Raw genomic sequence first — 20,095 nt, 5'->3', positions numbered from 1 at the left:
CAGAAAAATCCTCCATATCTTTTGGCTCAGAACAATCTCAAACCAAGATCTATTGACACAGTGCAGCCAAGAGGATCTGAGTACTATCATTGCCAGGAGGCACTGGAGATGGATCGGTCACATGCTTCGGATGGAAACTGATTCCATCACCAGAGTAGCAATAAGATGGACACCTGAAGGCAAGTGAAAATGAGGCCGCCCGAAAACAACATGGCGAAGAGCTGTGGAAGCAGAGCTGAAAAATGTGGAGTACAGCTGGGGAGCCATTGAAAGACTTGCCAGAAAGAGACAGAAGTGGAGGAGCTTCATCACTGCCCTATACGCCAGAGGCATAATAGGAACATGATGATGATGATGATGCATCCAACTACTCATGCCAATGCACTGACCTGGTGCATAGGACTGTAGCTAGTTCCAGAGAATTGATGGGGCCAGGTTCATTGTATGCTTGGTTTTAATGCAATGTTCTGCAAATTAAGAAAAGTGTGGGAAACTAGCCACATTTCATATCGGAGCTGGGCACCATTTTTTTTCAAATGGATTTTTTTTGTACAAAAATTGCTTTTTTCTCATTTGAAATTTTTCATGAAAAATTTTCATCAGCGTTTTTCATTTTCTATGCAAAAAATTAAACTTTTTTTTATTGAAAATACTACTGAAAACATCATAATAAGGCTTTTTTTTTTTAATGAAAACCCAGTTTTCGGTAAACAAAACATTTCAATAAATTTTTGCTAAAAAAAGTATTAAAAAAATTGCAAAAAAATTCACTAAAAGAAGTCAATTTCAAGTCCTTTAAAATGAAAACAACATAGACATTTAGTCATTTTTGACAAAACTAGTTTCCTTTTCTTGGTCAACTCTGTTTCAGATGTTCGTTGTTTCTCTCTCTGTCTCTCTCCTTTTAGTTGTCCCACATTAACAAAAAGCCACAACAATTGTTTTTGAAACAGTGGGGAAAACTGTATTTTTTTTTTTTCACCCTTGCATAACTCCAAAGTAGTTGAAGGGATCCAGCTAAAACTTTAAAAAAACAAAAAAACAAAAACCCAAAACAAAAAAACCCAGGGAGATGCAAAGCTTTGACAATGTCAAAAGCTACTTGTGTTGCAGTGGTTATAATGGAAACTTAATAAAGGATTACAATCCTAACTACAATGGCTGCAGCCAGACTTCACAATTATTAACTACTATCATTAATAATAAACATTTATATGGCACCATAACATGGCCTGGTGCTTTAGAGATTAAAAACTATATATGCTTCCTGCCCCAAAGAGTTTACAATCTATGGGCTTGATTTTTAATGGTCCCGTTGGCTTTTTAACAGCACACGATTAGGACCTATTTGAGCCATACCTAGGACATGAAGATAGTCACAGTAAGAAGGCAGGGAACGGAAGGATGGGCATTAAGACAAATATAAAAGAATAACATGATCACATAATAACAATACCCACTCGTATACACGATGATATTTCTAAATAGAGACCAGGGTAGGAAAGAACAGCTCAGGGTGTAGGAGTCGCTAGTTTGACATGTGGTGGTGACATCAACACGATACACTGAATTTGTTGTGCATTCTGCCCACAAATCCATTTAACAATCGAACCCCTGGATGCCTCAGGATGCCAGAGAAACATGTCCCTCTTTCTTCCTGGAGTTGAATTTCCTCCCAGTTTCACTAAATGGGCAACAGTCTCCTCCTGTACTGAGGAGACTGGGGAAGGAGCTCGTTGACTTTGGACTTTGTTTCATTTTGCTAACAACTGTTCCTGGTCAGAATTCCCAGCGGTTCTAGCCCTGGACTGTTCCCATTATTACTCTTCATAATTGAGCCCCAGCAATGGCCCAGGACCCCATTGTGCTAGGTGCTCTACAGACACAGAACAAAAAGACTGTCTCTGACCCACGTGTACTGACAATATGAGCTATCCCAAGGAACTGGACTTTAAAATCATGGCAGTAGGATGTAGGAACAAGCTGTTTACAGAGAGTTTTAAAAGAAAGATGAATAATGCAGCTTTCCTGTCCCAGTGAGCCTTGCACAGTTACTCTCAAGGTACTAAGGCCGCCTAGTTTTAAAGGCAGAGGGATATGAAAAATAGCATTCATACAATTGTTTAAAAGACTGTTTTTAAGAGCAATATAAGTCAAAAGACAGGTCTTTTGTGTTACAGTTAAGATACTATTTACAAAAATATAAGAACTGGAGACTGATAAAAGTAGATTTCTCCCCAGCAGAAAATCCATATAAGGAAATTACAAGATAATCAGATCTCTGTTTAAAAGAAAACAAAATCAAATAGCGACATTGTGTGAACTAGTTCCCACATAGTTACAGGGACATGATAATGGGAGATTAGGTTGGGGAAAGGAAATGACCTAGCAAATTTCCCTAGATAATTGGAAGGTTATAATGCTGTGCTATTAGGAATAGAGCATGCTTCTCCTTCTGGAGAAATGATATTTTCACACAAAACAATACAAAACAAAACAGAGACAGAGTTCTGATCCAAACGCTGGAGGGGATACCAGAATGTAGGGGAGTGTCTCTGTATCATCTGGGATCGCCTCAAGTCAAAAAGCTTCTGGTCCGATGTTGGAGAATTGATGTACAAGTTATTTCAGAAACACATTCCCCAAATCTCTAACACTCTAGTGTCAAGGAAAGGTTCAGGGTTCCTGAAATGACACAAATGCAGGAGCCTGTTTAGGATTCTTGTCACTGCTGCCAAGGGGTGCAGAACAAAATGGTGTCTGTGGAAAGAGGAATGATCAGAAGAGCCACGGAGAGTCTCACTGTCCGTGTGAGATTATCTGTGAACTCTCCAAGGGAAGATGGGACAAATGGGTTGAACTGATGAAAAAAGAAAATTAATATAACTTTTACCAAAGCAATTTGTCTGCCTACTGAAATGCAGAATGTGTTCTGTCTCTGCTCGGCTGTATTCCTTCACCTTTTGTATCTGTCACCTTAAAACAATGCCTCTTTGGAAAGCCCAGCAACGACATGTATCCCACACCACAGCATTGTATGTTCTGCACACTCCCTGTCAGTCAGAGGAACCTACTTCTAACAAAACCATATTTTTCCACAGCTTGATTCCCTTATAAGCAGTTTCATTATCACTCGCCATGAGAGAGAGCCAAAGAAGCCTGCACAGAGAAGATGCTTCTGCAGACAGTGATGTGAACTCTGCTGGCTCCCAGAGAAAACCTCTCCAATGGGCAGGCTATTCCATAACTGCCCACTGCACAGTTTCCAGCACCTTCCTGTTAAGTGTCTAGTTCTGGCCACTGTTGGAGATGAGAGATTGAGCTGGAGGGACCGTATGTCAGAGCCAGTCTGACAATTCCTGTTCTGATGTCTTCAGCTCAGTAGCTCTTGCAGGCCCCACAAGCTGGAGTTTTGTTGCAATACAGGCCAAGTTTCATTAGACACATGTCTTTCCTGTACATTCAACTATACTTCACTTGTGTATTTTATTTTGACCCAAAATAATGAATAGCATCTTTAATTAGACTAAAGCAGACTGCGTAGTGTAAAAACCAGGCGAACAGTTCCTCGAACTGAAGACCAGCTTTCAAATTGTTTTGTTCATGCCCTGTTATTTGTGAACAGTTCTCCAAATAGAGCTTTGCCCAAACCAGTGTTCATGGCCAGAAGCCTTTAGCTGAGATTTGTTCGAGGAACGAACAATTTGTTTTACAATGAAAGAAAATGAATTGTGGATGGAAGCAGTTTATAAAAGTCAGGTCAGTCTGCCAATCAGGGAGCAGAATCTGTACTACGTGATATTCCATACCTCTATACTGAATCACTGTGGAGGTACTCATACACTATGGTGACAAGGGCCATAGGTAGATGATCCAGACAGACAAATGGCACAGCTCAAAGCAGGAAATCACAACTACTGAAAAACTGATGGAAAACTTCTACATTTTGCGAACAATCCCAATTTCAAATATGTTCATAAAAACTACTCTAACCATTTCAAATAATAAACATTTTCTTAGAAATTGTCACCCGGTGGCAGAGATTTGCTCACAGAGAAAACAGCTAACTTTGTGGAACCGCTGCTTTCAGCCAGTTCTGTGAAGTATCAGCCTCCTTCCCACACTGCTGGCCAGCAGTTCTGCTCAATGCTGCACAGCCACGAAGCCCAGCACTTTGGACAGGATACAAAGGAGAACCTTGTATCCACCTGGAAATGCTGCAGGCGTTTTCGGGGGACAGAAACCAATAGTGCCAATCCTTCCAGGAGTGCTGCTCACCAGGGTAATTCTGCAGCCCAGTGAGCTCCCGATGCATAACGCCCCTTCCTGCATGCTGAGGTTCTAGGCGCTACACAGTCTCAGCAAATGGACTCCCTGTGGCTCTGCCTCTTCAGACTGGCCCTGCCATGTGTCGGTGGATCTGCTTAGGCCGCAAGGAGATCTGCTGTAGCTGCTCCTAGCCTAGGCCAATAGAGATGTGCTGGGCAAGCCCAGAGAGGGACCATCACAGGTACTGTCTGAACGGGCAGCTGACACCACTCATCTTGCATCACTGCAGGTTTCTTATGAAGAAAAGCAAATACTCCCAAAGGGGCTGCAAATGCCCAGCCAAAAGTCAGGGCCAGAGTCTGGCTAGGACATGCTCAGGCCTCTAAGGCTGCATGATGTCAGGGAAGCCTTGATTTGTCTTTGTCTCTCTGCTCTGGAGACACTGCAAGGAGGAGACATGCAGCCTAGCCAGGAGGGTCCAAGTACCCAGCCTCCCTGGGAGAAGTTGCTCCACCTCTAAGCAGCCTCCCACACCCCCCCGGGCTCCAGGACTCTGCTGGTGCAGCTGTGAGTCCCCTGAACTGACCCAAGCTCCAGGGGAGGAACGAACTCTGGAGACTGAGGCCCAGGTAGTCTGAGCCAGGGGAGCAGAACAATGGCAGCGCCCTGCTCTCCATTCTGGGGCAGAGATGTCAATTAATGGGCTGGTTGTGATGTGGGGAGCAGGGTAACAATGGATGGACTGAAGGGAATGTAACCCACCCCTGGGCACTTTGCCTCCAGCTGCAGAACCAGGGAATCGCTAGCCCCTGGCTCTTGCCTCTCATCAGCTCAGCTCCGAAACCAAAACAAACTGGAGCTGGGGGTGATGTTTGGTTCAAAGGCTTTGTTAATGACAGTCCATGTCCGCTGGGGGTGCGGCTCGGTCCCATGTGTCACGGATGAGCTGGGGGGGGGGGAGCACAGAGAGACAGTGACATTAACTGGGGGGAGGGGCTATTTACACAGGAAAGCAGGAGTGACAACCCCCCTTTTCTAAATGTATCAGCCCACAGGGATCTGCCGGATCCATGTTGGATCCAACCAACTGCATGAGAGAGAGACGGGGATCAGTGCTGGAGAGAGGAGCCAGGCTCAGCAGTCCTGTGTCATGCACAGCACTGGCAGTGCAGTCCAAACTGAGCACGCGTGCGCGCACCCCCCACCCCCGGCATGCGCTCTCTCTCTCTCTCACCTGCACACTCACAAGCAGGCACACCACTCACACTTGCTCAGACGCATGCATATACACATACAAACCACTCTCACACATGCATACACGTAAACACACACACACACACACACACAACCACTCATTCTCTCTCCTGCTCTCTCTCTCTCTCACACATGCACGCACGCGCTCTCTTCTCTCCTGGTCTGCAGGAATCGGTTCCAGGGAGAAGACTGAAGTTCAGTTTCTTCCCCATAAAAGACTTCACCTTCCAGATGACACTGTCCCCAGGGGCCCAGCTAGTTCTGATCTTGATGCTGGTGGTGTTTTTTTGATGTAAATACCTGAGCTGCTAGAGACAGGACTGAGACCCTGGAACTCGTATCATACAGGCATTAAAACAAAAGGTCTGAGTCTCACAGACACCAACGCCTCTGTTCATAGCTCGGGCCATGGGAAGGAGCTTTAAAAGCTAACAGAATGTTAGGAACCATCAGGAAAGGGATAGATAAGAAAGAAAATATCATAATTCCACTATATAAATCCATGGTATACCCACACCTTCAATACCCTGTGCAGTTCAGATCACCCCATCTCAAAAAAGATTAATGAAAAAACTACAGAGAAGGACAACAAAAATGATTAGGGGAATGGAACAGCTTCCATGCAAGGAGAGATTAAAAAGACTGGGATAGTGCAGCTTGGAAAAGAGACGACTGAGGGGAGATGTGATAGATATAAATAAAATGACAACTGGTATAGAGAAAATGAATAGGGAAGTGTTTTTTTACTTCTTCACATAACAAAAGAACCAGGGGTCACCCAATGAAATTAATAGGCAACAGGTTTAAAACAACATAAGGAAGTACTTCTACATGCTCAGTGTGCGTTGTGTGAAGAACTCCAGACAATGTTGTGAAGGCCAGAACTATAACTGGGTTCAATAAAGAACTAGATAAGTTCATGAAAGATAGGTCCATCAGTGGCTATTAGCCAAGATGAGCAGGGACGGAAACCCCATGCTCTGGGTGTCCCTAAAACTAACTATTAGATGCTGTGGCTGGATGATGGGGGTGGATCCCTCGAAAACTGCCCTGTTCTGTTCATTCCCTCTGGGAAGCATCTGGCACAGGCCACTGTCAGAAGACAAAATACTAGGCTAGATGGACCATTGGCCTGACCTGATATGGCCATTCTTATGTTTTTATGTTCAGGGAGGAACTTGTTAGAATCTGAAGATGGAAGGCAACTTGTGTGAAAGTGAACAGGACATATTTTGTGATTCTAGGAACACAGACAATGCACTTCAAAAAAAAGCAAATTTCAGTAACTCAGAATTGATAGGTAAGGTCCCACTGGAAGGAAATCTAAGGGAAAAAGGAGTTATAGAGGCAGTTTCTAAAAGAGACAATATTAAAGACTCAACAGCAACCTCTAGGTAGAATAGTAAGATACCAATATAGTTGCATCAGGAATTATTTAATAACCTGAAAATCAAAAAGGAATGGTACAAAAAGTAGAAACAAGGACAAATTGCTACAGATTAGTACAAAAGAATAGCGTAAGCATGTAGGGACAAAATCAGAAAGGCTAAGACACAAAATGAGTTACACCTAGCAAGAGACAAACGGCAATAAGAAGAAGTTCTGTAAATACATTAGAAGAGTAAGAAGGTAGAAAGGGCAGGTCCAGTATTCAATGGGAAAAAAGAGCAATAATGGATGACACATAGAAGGCTGAAGTGTTTAATGCCATTTTTGTTTCAGTCTTCATTAAAATGGTGGACTGTGACCAGGTGATTAACATTGTTAATATTTACAAGGGGGAAGGAACACAAGCCAGAATAGGGGAAAATGGGTTAAAGAACATTTAGATAAGATCAATGAAGTATTCAAGTTGCCAGGGTCTGGTGAAATTCACCCTAGGGTACTTAAGGAAATAGCTGAAGTAATTTAAGGAACAAGCTGAAGCAATCTCTGAACTGTTAGAATTATCTTTGAGAACTCATGGAGAATAAGTGCGGTCCCAGAAGACTGGAGAAGGGTGAACACAGCATTTATCTTTAAAAAGCGGGGAAAGAAAATTACAGACTAATCAGCCTAACTTCAATATCCAGAAAGATATGGAACAAATTATTAAACAATTTGTAAGCACCTAGAGGATAATAGGATGATAAGTGACAGCCAGCATGGATTTGTCAACAACAAATCATGCCAAACCAACTTAATTTTCCTTTTTGATAAGGTTACTGGCCTAGTGCCTGGGGGGAGGAAGTAGACATAATAAATCTTGACTAGCAAAGCTTTTGATGCATTGACACCTGACATTCTCATAAGAAGACTAGGAAAATGGGGTCTAGATGAAATTACTACAAAGTGAGTACACAACTGGTTAAAAGACCGTATTCAAAGAGTTGTTATCAATGATTTGATATCAGACTAGGAATATGTATCAAGTGGGGTCCCACAGGTCTGTCCTCAGTACAGTACTATTCAATGTTTCTGTTAATGACTTGCATGATGACTTATAAAATCTACGGATGACACCAAGCTGGGAGGGGTTGCAAGCACTACGGAGGACAGAATTAGACTTCAAATGACCTTGACAAATTCGAGAATTGGTCCAAAATCAATAAGATGAAACTCAATAAAAACAAGTGCAAAGAACTACACTTAGGAAGAAAAAAATTAAATCCACAAAGACAAAATGAGGAATAACTGTCTAGGCAACCGTACAGCAAGAAAAGATCTGGAGCTGAGGCTGTATCACAAATTGAATAAGAGTCAACGTGATGCAGCTGAAAAAAAAAGGGAAATTTCACTCTGGGATGTATTAACAGGAGCATCATACCAAAGATAGAGGAGGTGTTTGTCCTGCTCTGTTCGGCACTGGTGAGGCCTCAGCTGGAATACTGTGTCCAGTTTTGGGTACCACACTTTGAAAAGGAGGTGATCAAATTGGAAAGAGTGGAGAGGAGAGCAACAAAAGTGGTAAGAGGCTTAGAAAACTTGGCGTGTGAAGACAGGTTGCAAGAACTGGGCATGTTTAACCCAGAGATCAGAAGACCAAGTGGGAACCTGATAACAGTCTTCAAATATGTTAATGACTGTTTTAAAGAGGAAGGCCATCCATTGTTCTCCATGCCCTCTGCAGGTGGGATAAGAATAGACTGCAGCAATGGAGATTTAGGTCCGATATTAGGAAAAACTTTGTAACTATAAGGCTAGTTCAGCACTTGAACAGGTTACTAAGAGACTGTGGAGTTCCCATCACTGGAAGTTTTAAAGAAGAGGTCAGACAAATACCTGTCAGGGATGGTCTAGGCCTCGGCACAGGGAGATAGACTAGATGGCCTCTTGAGATCCCTTCCAACCCTACATTGTTATGATTCTATAAAGCACACATGACGCACATACACAAAATACACAATCACAGATGCACACACACACACCTCTTTCTTAAGCCACCAAATTTCCATGTCCCCAGGATCCTGAACAATCAGTTTTCCTACGAGCCAGCTGTCCCCCGACAAGCAAGCCAGTCTGCTCCCTCCTCTGTCCCCATAACCCAATAAATCATACAGCCCTCCCCACCCACCCCTGTCTCTGGGGCCCTGCCAGAGGGGTCGGCAACTCTAGAAGTTCTGATTGGGGTAGTGCCACAAGGGCAGAAAGGTGTCAGGGTTCTCGCCGGAGTGGGTTCTCTCGTGTCTCTTGTGGTGGGAGCTGCGGCTGAAGCTCTTCCCGCAGTAGATGCAGATGTAGGGCTTCTCGCCCGTATGGATGCGCTGGTGCTGGGTCAGAGTGGATTTGTCAGTGAAGCTCTTCCCACAGTCGGGGCATTTGTAGGGTTTCTCCCCGGTATGGATGCGCTGGTGCCGGGTCAGGTTGGAGCTGACGCTGAAGCGCTTCCCACAGTGGGTGCATTTGAAGGGTTTCTCTCCTGTGTGGATCCGCATGTGTTTGACCAGGTCCGAGTTCTGGCTGAAGCTCTGCCAGCACTCAGCGCACGTGTTGGGAATCTCGATGGTCTGAGTCCGCTTCTTGACCTTGATCTCCTTGGCCTTGGCCACAGCGGCTTCCCCGCTCCGGTGGGAGCACTTGCCCCGACCTTTGGCGGGCGGGTTCCGCAGGTGCCGCTTGCGGTGTGAGCTGCGGCTGAAGCTCTTCCCACAGTCAGCGCATTTGTACGGCTTCTCGCCGGTGTGGGTTCGCTGGTGCTGGGTCAGAGTTGACTTGTCTGTGAAGCTCTTCCCGCAGATGGGGCACTTGTAGGGCTTCTCGCCTGTGTGGATGCGCTGGTGCCGCACGAAGTTGGAGCTGACGCGGAAGCTCTTCCCGCAGTAGCTGCACTCGTAGGGGGTCTCACCGGTGTGGATGCGCTGGTGGGTGATGAGTGTGGAGCTCTGCCGAAAGCTCTTGCCGCAGTCAGTGCAGATGAAAGGCTTGTCACCCGTGTGGATGCGCTGGTGGTTCACCAGATCCGAGCTGTGCAGGAAGCTCTTCCCGCACTCGGAGCACAGGTTGGGCCTGTCACCCTTGGGCAGTGGCTGGTAGACCAGGGTCTCTTCCTCTGGGGGGCTGCGCTTTGGCTTCTCCAACTTACGCTTGTTCTTGGGCTTCTTCTTCTCCAGGGTCTTGGCCACATTCCCCTTGGACTTTTTGGGTGACATTTCAGGTGGCTACTTGCACTCAACCCCTGGGGCCTGCAGAGAAATATTCACCTCCTTGTGCTCCCTCACAGCGCTGTCATCTGCTGGAACAGAGAGAGAGAGCCCAGGCATGAGCCATTACTTCAGGGCAGGGACTGTCTACTACTTTATGTTCGTACAGCACCACACATGATGGGCCCCACTCTTGGTTGGTCCTGAGGCCCTGTGTAATAAACCCCTGATTAATAAAAATAATTCATATCCCAGCAGTGCCTAGAGATTTTCGCTGAGATCAGGGCCCCATCGTGCCATGCACTCCACAGACACAGCGAGAGAGAGTCCCTGTCCCCAAAAGCTTCATCTAAATAGACAAGACAAAAGAGGATGGGAGGGGGGGAAAACAGAGGCAAAGGGATCAGACCCCACGCCACTGGTTTGTGTTGCCTCCGGCTGTTTAGCTAGGTATTTATATGGCCCTCATCACTGCAGTATCTCAGCACCTCATACTCTTTAATGTATTTCCCCTCACATAACCCCGTGAGGCAGGCCCCTGCCACTGCCCCCACTGTACAGATGGGAACAGAGACACGGATGCGCAGGGTCACACAGGGAGTCGTCCATGCTGGAAACTTAAATCAAGACTGAGTGTCGCTTTCAAAAATTCCTGCTGTGGTTCAACCATGAGTCACTGAGCTTGATTACCGGGGAGGGTCCCTGGCCGGCATGGTGCAGGAGGTCACACTAGATCAGGGGTCTCCAACCTTTTTATGCCCAAGATCACTTTTTGAATCTAAGGGCAACCCAGGATCTAACCTGCCCCTTCCCCAAAGCCCCGCTCTCTCCGTTGCTCCCTTTTCCCCAGCCTCTCTCATTTTCACTGGGCTGGGGTAGGGGTTCGGGACGGGGTGTAGGCTCTGGACTGAGCCTGGGGTAGGGGGTTGGGGTGCAGGAGGGGGCTCTGGGCTGGGGCAGAGTGTTGGGGTGCAGGAGGGGGTATGGGGTGCTGGCTCTGGGAGGTGGGTCAGTGCTGGGGCTTGGGGTGCAGCCTCCCACTGGGCAGCACTGGTCACTCCCGGTTGGCGGTGCAGCATGGCTGCCACTAAGGCAGGCTCTCTGCCTACCCCGGCCCCACGCTGCTCCCACAAGGGCCCAATGCGCCCCTGCAGCCCCTGGGGGGGTAGGGGGGGCACACAGCTCCCATTGGCCACAGCTCCCTGTTCCCAGCCAATGGGAGCTGCGGGGGTGGTGCTTGCAGGCAGGATCAGTGTGTGGAGGGAGATCCCTGCCCCCGGGCCCACAGCAGGCAGCCGGGGCAGGCAGGGAGCCTGCCTTAGCGGCAGCCCCACTGCACCACTGGAGATCACAATCAACTGGGAGATCCTCTAGGATCGACCAGTCAATCGCGATTGACCAGTTAGTGACCACTGGACTAGATGAACACAGTGGTCCCTTCTGCCTTAACATCAATAAGCTGAACACAGTCTATTCCCAGTCCACAGCCCTCCACTAGTCTGGCCCCTCGACCCAGAACAGGAGGACAGGAATCTGAGAGAGAGGAATGGGAAATGTAAAAACAAATTATAATAATTTGTTTTAGCATTTCCTAGGATTTTCCCAGCATCCAGCACAAGATAGAAAATCACCAAGAAATTTTTAACACCCCTTCTCCCCTGAATAAGGGAGTCTGAATCAAAAGAGCCGCTTTGGGGGATTCCTCTGACACTGTCCCCAAGACAGCACACTCCCACAACAGCGCGGGGACTAGGCAGAGGCAGGACCAATTAAACCTATCTGTTTGAGCTGAGCAAGTCATTTACAGTTTCTCATTTCACAGGGCTCGGATACCACACTGATGGGTGCAATCCACGAACCTGAACAGAACAGTGCATTTTCCCAGTTTTTATGTTCACAAATTGTCCTTGGACGGGCACAAACATTCTCAAACCTGCTTGTTCTTCAGAATTAGGAGCGCACCGCAGATCGGACCAATGGGCCTATCTAGAATGGTATCCCACCCTTTGTGCTGCACCAGTTCAGACTAGTGGTCCGTCTGGAGCAGTATCCCCATCTTCCAGCTACCTCACCTCAGACCAGGATCATGTCAGTATCAAGTACCAGATAGTTCAGAGGAAGGTGTGAGGCATCCAGTCTTGGGCAATTACAGAATAACGGGCACATACGAATACAGTCTCACTAAGCCCAGGCAGTCAGAGGTTGATTTATGCCTTAAAGCAAGAGCACAGATATCCCTTATATACTCTAGCTAATTATGCGTGTTCTTCAGTGAGTAGCTCTGGACCCACGGATTGTTCTGAATGGTGAGTAATATCAGTGCAACTCATACTGATTTTGGTTACTTTGATAAAAATAATAATTAAAAAATGCTTACCTCTTAGAGCACACAAGTCACATGGTGTTGCTTCTATTTTTTGATTGGATGATAAGGCTTTTCAAAGCAGGGACCATGTATTTCTGTGTGTGTACAGCACCCAGCAGATTCCAGCAGAATATTATGGCCAATGCTATGAGATGAAATTGACGTGGTATAGGTTAGATTCATGAATTGTCCAATCAGAGAGAAGAGACGATACTACCTGACCCCTGTAAGTAACCAGTTATGAACTGCACAATGCACAGTTATCTTTGTGTTGGCCCTCTCTACCTAAGTACCTCTACAGCACCTATCAGCAAAGTATGTGAGCACCCCAATGTAGCCTGCCACTCCCGCTGAGGTAGGGAAATGTTATCGTTTCTGTTTTACAGATGAGGAAACTGAGGCACAGAGAAATGTAAGACCAGTAATTTCTATGATGATGAATGACTTTGGGTGGCCAACTTGAGACCCCTTTAAGGGGCCTGATTTTCATACAGTGCTGAGCACCCACCTGCTGAAAATCAGGCCCTTTTGTGGGGTCGCAAGCTGGGCACTCAGAAATGACTAGTCATCTCCAAAACTCTTGGTGTAAGTGAAGTGCCATGGTAGTACAGCAAACCTCGGACAGAGCTGGACCCAGCCCATCTGAGATATATGCAGAGTCTTAACCCATCCCTCCTGCCAACTATACAGCAGAACAAAACTGCAAATTACACGGTCAAACAAACCTTTCCCAAACGCGCTCGGGTTAATAGCCAGACTGAGAACTCACCTTTCAGAAGCACTGAGCACTCCCTGAGCGCCAGGGAGGGCGGACAGAGGGCACGAGAGAGGCACCAGTACAGCTGAGCCGCAATTCGGTGCTAGACTGGCAGTGATGTGGCTGGTAATTAGCTCAGCAGCTCCAATGCCTCCGGATGAAATTCACCCCAGGGCAAGGGGTAGCAAGACACCTGGCACCACTTCAATCCTGCGCCAGGCACCGGGGGGGAGCCTGGGGGATCAGGGAGGGCAGCAGCTCAGACCCCCGGGAGCGGAGGAGGGGCCGTTGGTGCAGAGTCACTTTCCTGCCCGGCCCCAGCCTTTTCCCCCGGGTCTCCCCCCGCCTCACCTGCAGGCTCCGGCTCAGGGGCTGGTGTCGGCAGAGCCCGGGGCTGCTTCCAGCCCCCGGAGCAAGTCCCCCCGGCCGGGCCCAGGGGGGCGCTAGGGAAGGGCTCTCCCCGCACGGACCCCGCTGGGGAGCAGCAGCAGCAGCTCAGCGGGGAAAGGAATCTGGGCTCACAATGGAGGCAGCAGCAGCAGCCTCTGACCCAGGAAGCTCAACCCTGATATCCTGAGCGGAGAAATACAGAGAGAGCCGCTTCCCTCCCCTAGCAATAACCAGAGACCTCTAGCGACAAACTCTAGGAGCTCCCATCTGTTTTTTCCACCAAATGCATCCGATGAAGTGAGCTGTAGCTCACGAAAGCTTATGCTCTAATAAATTTGTTAGTCTCTAAGGTGCCACAAGTCCTCCTTTTCTTTTTTCTAGGAACACCGGCTCCCTGCGCACCCCCAGGGACAGAAACGCAGCGCAGGGGGATCGCCCAGAGTCCTGCGCCCTCCTTCCTGACCAGAGAGCCCACAGGAACAGTCCTGCTGGATCAGACCCCAGAGCCACGTGGAGACCAGTGGCCTGGCTCCGGCATTGGCAGAACCAGATGCTCCAGGAAGGTGCAAAAGCCCTGCAGTAGCAGGTGTGTGAAAACCTGCCCTCCCCCCTTCAGTATTGGTCTCATCCTGGGCTCTAATAGCTAGAGATTGGCTCGCGCTCTACATTAGAGGGTTTAATATCCCTTCAGAAATGTTTGTTATCGCTGATTAGGGGACCTCTGGATAGTCTTGCTGTCCATAGAAATGCCCAATCCCTTTTTAATCTTGCTAAGTCGATGGTTCTCAACCACTTCCTGTGGCAATGAATTCCCTAGGTTAATTATATATAGTGTGAAAAGTATTTCCTGTTAATTGGTTTTGAATTTTAACTTTTTATTTTTAACCTTTTAACTTTGTAGTGTGTCCCTTGTTCTTGTGTTATAAGACAGGGAGAACAGAAACTCCTGATCTCCCATCTCTAGACCATTTATTATTTTTTTACTCCCCTTTTACTCATCTCCTTTCTAAGGTACCAATCCGAGTCTTTTCAGTCCATCTTCATATGAAGATTCTTCTGGGTCGTTGATCATTCTTCTGTCCTTTTCTGATCTCCCAACCACCACCACTGATTTTGCAGTAACCTGTGAAAACTGGGGTGCCTACTACTGCTCGTGGTCTTCAGATGAGGTCACACCATTGATTTATATAAAGGCATTAAAATATTCTCTGTATCGTTCACCATCCCATTCCTTATGCATGCTGACATCTTGTTAGCTTCTTTGGCCTCAGCTGTGCATTAAACCAAGCTTTTCATAGAGCTGCCCACAATGGTCCCTTTCTTGGGTTGATGCAGTTCATTCAGAATTCTGATTTAGAAGAGTTTAAAATGTGTCCCTCCAGTGTGCATTACTTCACAATTGTCAGAAAGAACTTAATTGGCCATCATGTTGCCCATTCCCCTGGCTTAGTTAGGTCCCCAGAAACCTCAGGAGCAAAGAGATCAGAGACAAGAGTCGCAGAGAAAGGTGTCCCTTGATGCCATTCAGGGTCCCAGGCAGCTCCTGTCAGGACTTGTGGTTTCTGTTCACAGCTCTGGAAAGGGAGTGTTGTCTAATGGTTAAAGCAGGGAAGGAGACTGAAAAACAGAACTCCTGGGCTCTTTTCCTGGCTTTGGGAGGGGAGTGTAGTCAAGCTGTTCCAGCAGTGGCTACAAATGGCATATCCAAGCACAAAGAATCAGCACATTCATTCTGAAGGGGAGCGTGGCTACATTTCTATTCACTGGTATTAGGAACTTGGTTCTTCTCTATGCTGCCGGAACTATTTCATCTCTAAAGTCAGAGGCGAAATGATGCTTGTTTGCTTTTTGGGGCAGAGGTAGGAAACCTTGCTCTCCAGTAAGACCTGGGAAGCACACAGCTTTATTGATACCAGTGAGTGGAAGAGCTGAGACTTGAGCTCACGGTCTCCTGGCTCCCAACCATGATCATGATGGAGCGGCCAGGCGACATTCCTCCTGGTAAGAACTGGGGCTTCAGGTCCATGCCAAGAGACCTGAGACACTCAGAGGGTCTCCCACAAATTCTGGGAGCTGCAGCCCCACAGCATCCCTCTCTAGCTCCTGCTGTCCCCTACAGTCATTTGCCCCACAAGTGTTCCCCTGCCCCCACCATCTCCATCCCTGCTCCCTCAGTCCCTCTCTGTCTCATAATGACATGGTGGCCAGCCACTTTTCCTGCAGGTGGCCGGCTTCCACCCCATTGGGAACAATGGAAGCCACTGGCCCTCTTTGCTAGCTAAATATCCATAACCCCTGCAAGGGCTGGGGAAGTGGCAACCATCTTGACTGAGGGCAGCCAGTGGCTTCTGTTCCACTGAGAACAATGGGGAGGCGGTGAGCGGTCTGAAAGCAGGCAGTACCCTGTGAGTTTGTTCTTAGTTATCCTCAGACAATGAGAAGTCTTAAAAAGACAAAGACGTGATATTGTGAGTCACCATATCTTCACAATTCTTCAGACAATCGCCCACACCCTGGAGCCAGATTGAAGCCAATGCCCCTAGAGGGGAAAGGCCCCATCTCCCACTCCCCCGCCCAGTGCCAGACAGTTCCTCCACCCTGGGACTCGATTGGAACCAGTGCCCCTTAGAGCAGGAAGTCCCCGTGTCCCATCCCCCTGCCCAGGGCCAACCTGTTTCCCCACCCCAGGACTGGATTGGAGCCAGTGTCCCTTAGAGGGGGAAGTCCTTGTGTCCCATTCCCCAGTCTCCCGTGCCATCTCCTGAAGAAATAAGGAAGCTTAAAAGAGAACAGCCCAGTGTGATTAAATGCCAAGGTAGAAGAGTTTATTTGCACTCAGCAGGAATCATTCACACAGTGTAAAATCAGCCCATGGGCAGCCAATAGAAAGGAACATAAACAGTGAGGGGGGAATTAGGAGGGAGAAGAGGCAATCTGGGAAGTCAAAGACATAAAGACACATAACTGGAAATTCTTCACTAACCCCAGAAGTAGGAAGGTTCCACAAGTCAGTGGGCCCATTAGACCTCGGCCCCCTCAAATCTTTCCACCCCCCTTAACAGATTGTCTTGTGTCCTGTTTCCTATCCTGGTCCCCATTGCCCAGGTCCCACCTCCTCTCCCATTGCCTGACACCACTCCCATTTTCCCTCCCTTCATGTACAGGGGCAGCTAGCCTGGCTCCTCCTCCTTATTCCGAGCTACTTTTCAAGGCTGTCAGGCTCACTATGAAGTACCAAAAACACCTGGAGTAGCAGCTGGCAGGCCAGAGGGAGAGACAGGCATGGGAGCAGCCAGCTGTCTGGACCAAAGGCCAGAGTCCCTTGAGCCACACTTGGGGAATGGCTGTTCCATCACCTGGGTGAAACAGAAGCTATCTTGGAGGGCACGGACATTGCCAGGAAGCTATGGGGTTTCTTTGCCTCAGGCTCCATCCAGAGAGTGTTGTGGAGAAACCTACCCCAGGCTCTCTGTGCAGGTAGCAAAGATAAGGCACTGTCAGAGACTGAGGTGTCAAAAGAGGAGGTTCTGGAACAAACATCGTTTACACTACACTAGCGCTGCCTCCCAAACTCCTGAAGGATGCAGCTGAGCCAAAATATTTAAATATAATTTAAAACCATTCAAGTTACCTACTATAAAGGAGGAGCTGAAGACTGTTGTATTAAAAGAGATGCTAGGGAAGAGGCAGAGATTACAGACCAGCTTCCATACCAGCTACATGGATTGAAACGGGCACTAAAATAATCTGAACCTAGATGAGGATGATATGAAGGGATCTGACCAAGGAAACCTACTGGGATTCTCTAGAGCACCTCAGCAGAACAGTGGATGAAGAAGATCCAGGTGACATCCTTTATTCTGACTTCCAGAAAGCCGTTGGCAAAGCTCCTCCAAGAAGCCATGAAGGGAACCAAGACGTCATGGGGTGAGTGGTGAAGTGCTGTCATGGATTGTATACTGGGAAGGGAAAGGGCAGAAAGAGCTCAGTGGTCAGTTTTCCAGCCCAGAAGAAGATTGGCAGTGGGCTGACAGTGGGAAGGAGCTGCTGAGTGATGCGTGGGAAGCAGCGTGGTCTGACGAATGGAGCACTGGCCTAGGAGCCACCAAATGAAGGGTCTGCTCCTGACCTGCTCTGTGAGCTTGGACAAGTCATTTCCCCTCCCATGTCTTTTTGGATAATAAGCTCTATATACAGACAAGAATATTCAGAGTAAATATTAAACATCTCCAAACAGGTTTTGGAGGGGCATGAAGCCTCAGGCTTTGGAACTTAACGATTCAGGGTTAAGAGAAAAGTTTTCCTGGAGACAGATAAGCCTATAACTGCTCACTGCAGAGCTTCTTCACTTTCCTCTGAAGCATCTGGGCTCGCCACGGTTGGAGGCTAGACAAGATGGACCATGATCTAATCCAGTCTGGCAATTCCTATATCCTCATGTTCTTTGGGGCAGGGACTGTCTCTCACTATGTGTCAGCGCCCAGAACAAAGGGGCCTAATCTTGGTTGGGGTCTCTAGGCACTGATCTAATACCAACAACATATAATATGGAATAGAGTTATATTATGAAGGTCTATCAGCTACATTCATAAATGCAGAAAGAGAGATGTTTAATGGATCTGACCCAAGTTAACCATTTGGAAGGAGGTTAATTAGCATCCCTGATGAATGGGTAACAAACACCTCTTGTGGATTTTCCCACAAAGAACTATGAGGCTGGGGACAAGAGCTGTCTGTCATGCAAACAAACCGCAAGAAATTTGCAAGAAATCGCCTTTGTGAGGGGTATCAATGGCTGAAGATCACTAACCCAGGAATATCAAAAGAACTGAAACACTGACAAGGCTCTTGAAACACAGATCACAGCAGGAAAAGACCCTGGGGGTTAAAGGAGATGGACGGCGGATAGCTGGGCTCTGACAAACAGAATATCAGGCCTCATCTACACAGGAAAGATTTTTTTGGTATAGGCTAGTGTGAATTTAAACCAGCGTATATATCTCACCATGTGGACAGCTACTCCAGTTAAAACAGCTTTTTTCTGGTTTAGCTTATGTCGCTTGGGACAGGGTTTAAAATAAGCTGAAAAAAGTCACTCCTACACTGCAGTAAAACTGTCCACATGGGGATTTAACTGATATAATAGTAAAACGTTTATAACTGGTAAAACTTTCCTGTGTAGAGAAATTTCCTGATGTCTAGAAATTTAACATATTTTCCTTTCAGTCTTCTGTAACTAAGCTGAGAGTACGTCATCTAGTGTAGTTTACAAGCAATTTACATCTAGATATGTCATGCAATTCGTTTCTTTGAGTTTACTAGAATAGTTTCTCTATTTTGAATATATCTGGTTTGTTTTTAAGGAGACGATAGGAGTAAGACTAAGTAACAACGAGACTCTGGGTAATTTCACTCTGGACAACCCAAGAGAGCAAAAGCATTCTATTCCCAGTCCTGCCACTGGCTAGGTGGGTGACCTCAGGCAAGTCCCTTACCCCTCTCTGGGTCTCTGGCCAGGTCTACACTATAAACTTACAATCGGTATAACTATGTCACTCAGGGGTGTGAAAAATCTCGTGGAGGTGGATTAAATATGCCAAGAAGAGAAGAAGCTCTCCTGTCGGCATAATAGTGTCTTCACTGAAACTGCTGCAGTGCAACCGTGCCGCTGCAACATTTTAAATGTAGACCTGCCCTCTGTTCCCCTCCCCTATTTGTCTGTCTTGTCCATTTAGCCTGTGAGCTCTTTGGGGCAGGCACTGTCTCTCAACATGTGTATGTGCAGTTCCTGCACAATGGGGCCCTGATCGAAGTTAGGGACTCTAGGCTGGATTGTAATGCAAATAAAAAGCTGAGAATGCTGTCAACTGCCTAGAGCTCACCCCCCAACTCAGGACAAAGGATAGGGACAAAGGGGACTCTGAAGAGGAGTGATGTGTCAGAACAAGGCACAGAGAGATGCTGACACAGCAAAGAGGAGATGCGCATTAGAGGTGATGAAGATGATAGGTAGGACGCCCTGTGTTTTAATATATCTGTTACTGATCTAAGGAACAGGGTGAGCAGCAAAGTGACAACATTTGCAGATGACACAAAATTATTTTAGTTTAGTCACGTATAAAGGAGGCTGAGTGCAGAGGGATCTAGCAAAGCTGAGGCAATGCGATGGCAGAGTGAATGCAGTGCAGACAAGTGTGAGGTAATGCACCAGATAACAGCATGCCTTCTTATTTTTTAATGAAGATTCAATTTATCTAGGAAGTGCTTAGATACTATGGTGATGGGTGCTATCAAAACCCTACTATAGATAGATATGAGATATTTTTTATAACTCTCCATTCACTTGATTAGGGAGAGCTGCTTAAAAATTAATGGCACTACATGGCCTATGAAAAGGAACAAGATGAACTACTCATACACAATGCTAGTAACATCTCAGGA

General features: G+C 47.0%; 3 protein-coding genes across 6 annotated transcripts in view; 1 reads left to right on the top strand and 2 right to left on the bottom strand.

Moving 5' to 3' along the window:
• Positions 1–13,833, bottom strand: part of LOC119842466 (zinc finger protein 271-like) — a 638,009-nt gene extending 624,176 nt beyond the window's left edge. For all 4 annotated transcript variants that reach the window (XM_043496658.1, XM_043496659.1, XM_043496663.1 and 1 more), the window contains exon 1: positions 13,616–13,833. The gene's annotated coding sequence lies outside the window, so the exon portion shown is untranslated. The remainder of the gene's footprint in view (positions 1–13,615) is intronic.
• The window catches only part of LOC119842762 (zinc finger protein 239-like), a 605,953-nt gene that overhangs the window by 168,289 nt on the left and 417,569 nt on the right, over positions 1–20,095 (top strand). The window lies entirely within an intron of this gene.
• The window catches only part of LOC119843023 (zinc finger protein 271-like), a 54,050-nt gene that overhangs the window by 10,982 nt on the left and 22,973 nt on the right, over positions 1–20,095 (bottom strand). Inside the window, exon 3 of the mRNA XM_043497473.1 lies at positions 9,170–10,160. Within this exon, the coding sequence (XP_043353408.1) occupies positions 9,170–10,160 (991 nt within the window). The remainder of the gene's footprint in view (positions 1–9,169; positions 10,161–20,095) is intronic.

Source organism: Dermochelys coriacea, chromosome 14 (genome assembly GCF_009764565.3).
Source record: "Dermochelys coriacea isolate rDerCor1 chromosome 14, rDerCor1.pri.v4, whole genome shotgun sequence".
In the NCBI taxonomy this organism is placed as follows: Eukaryota; Metazoa; Chordata; order Testudines; family Dermochelyidae; genus Dermochelys; species Dermochelys coriacea.
Note: the sequence above shows the minus strand (reverse complement) of the source record. Positions and strands in the feature narration are given on the sequence as shown.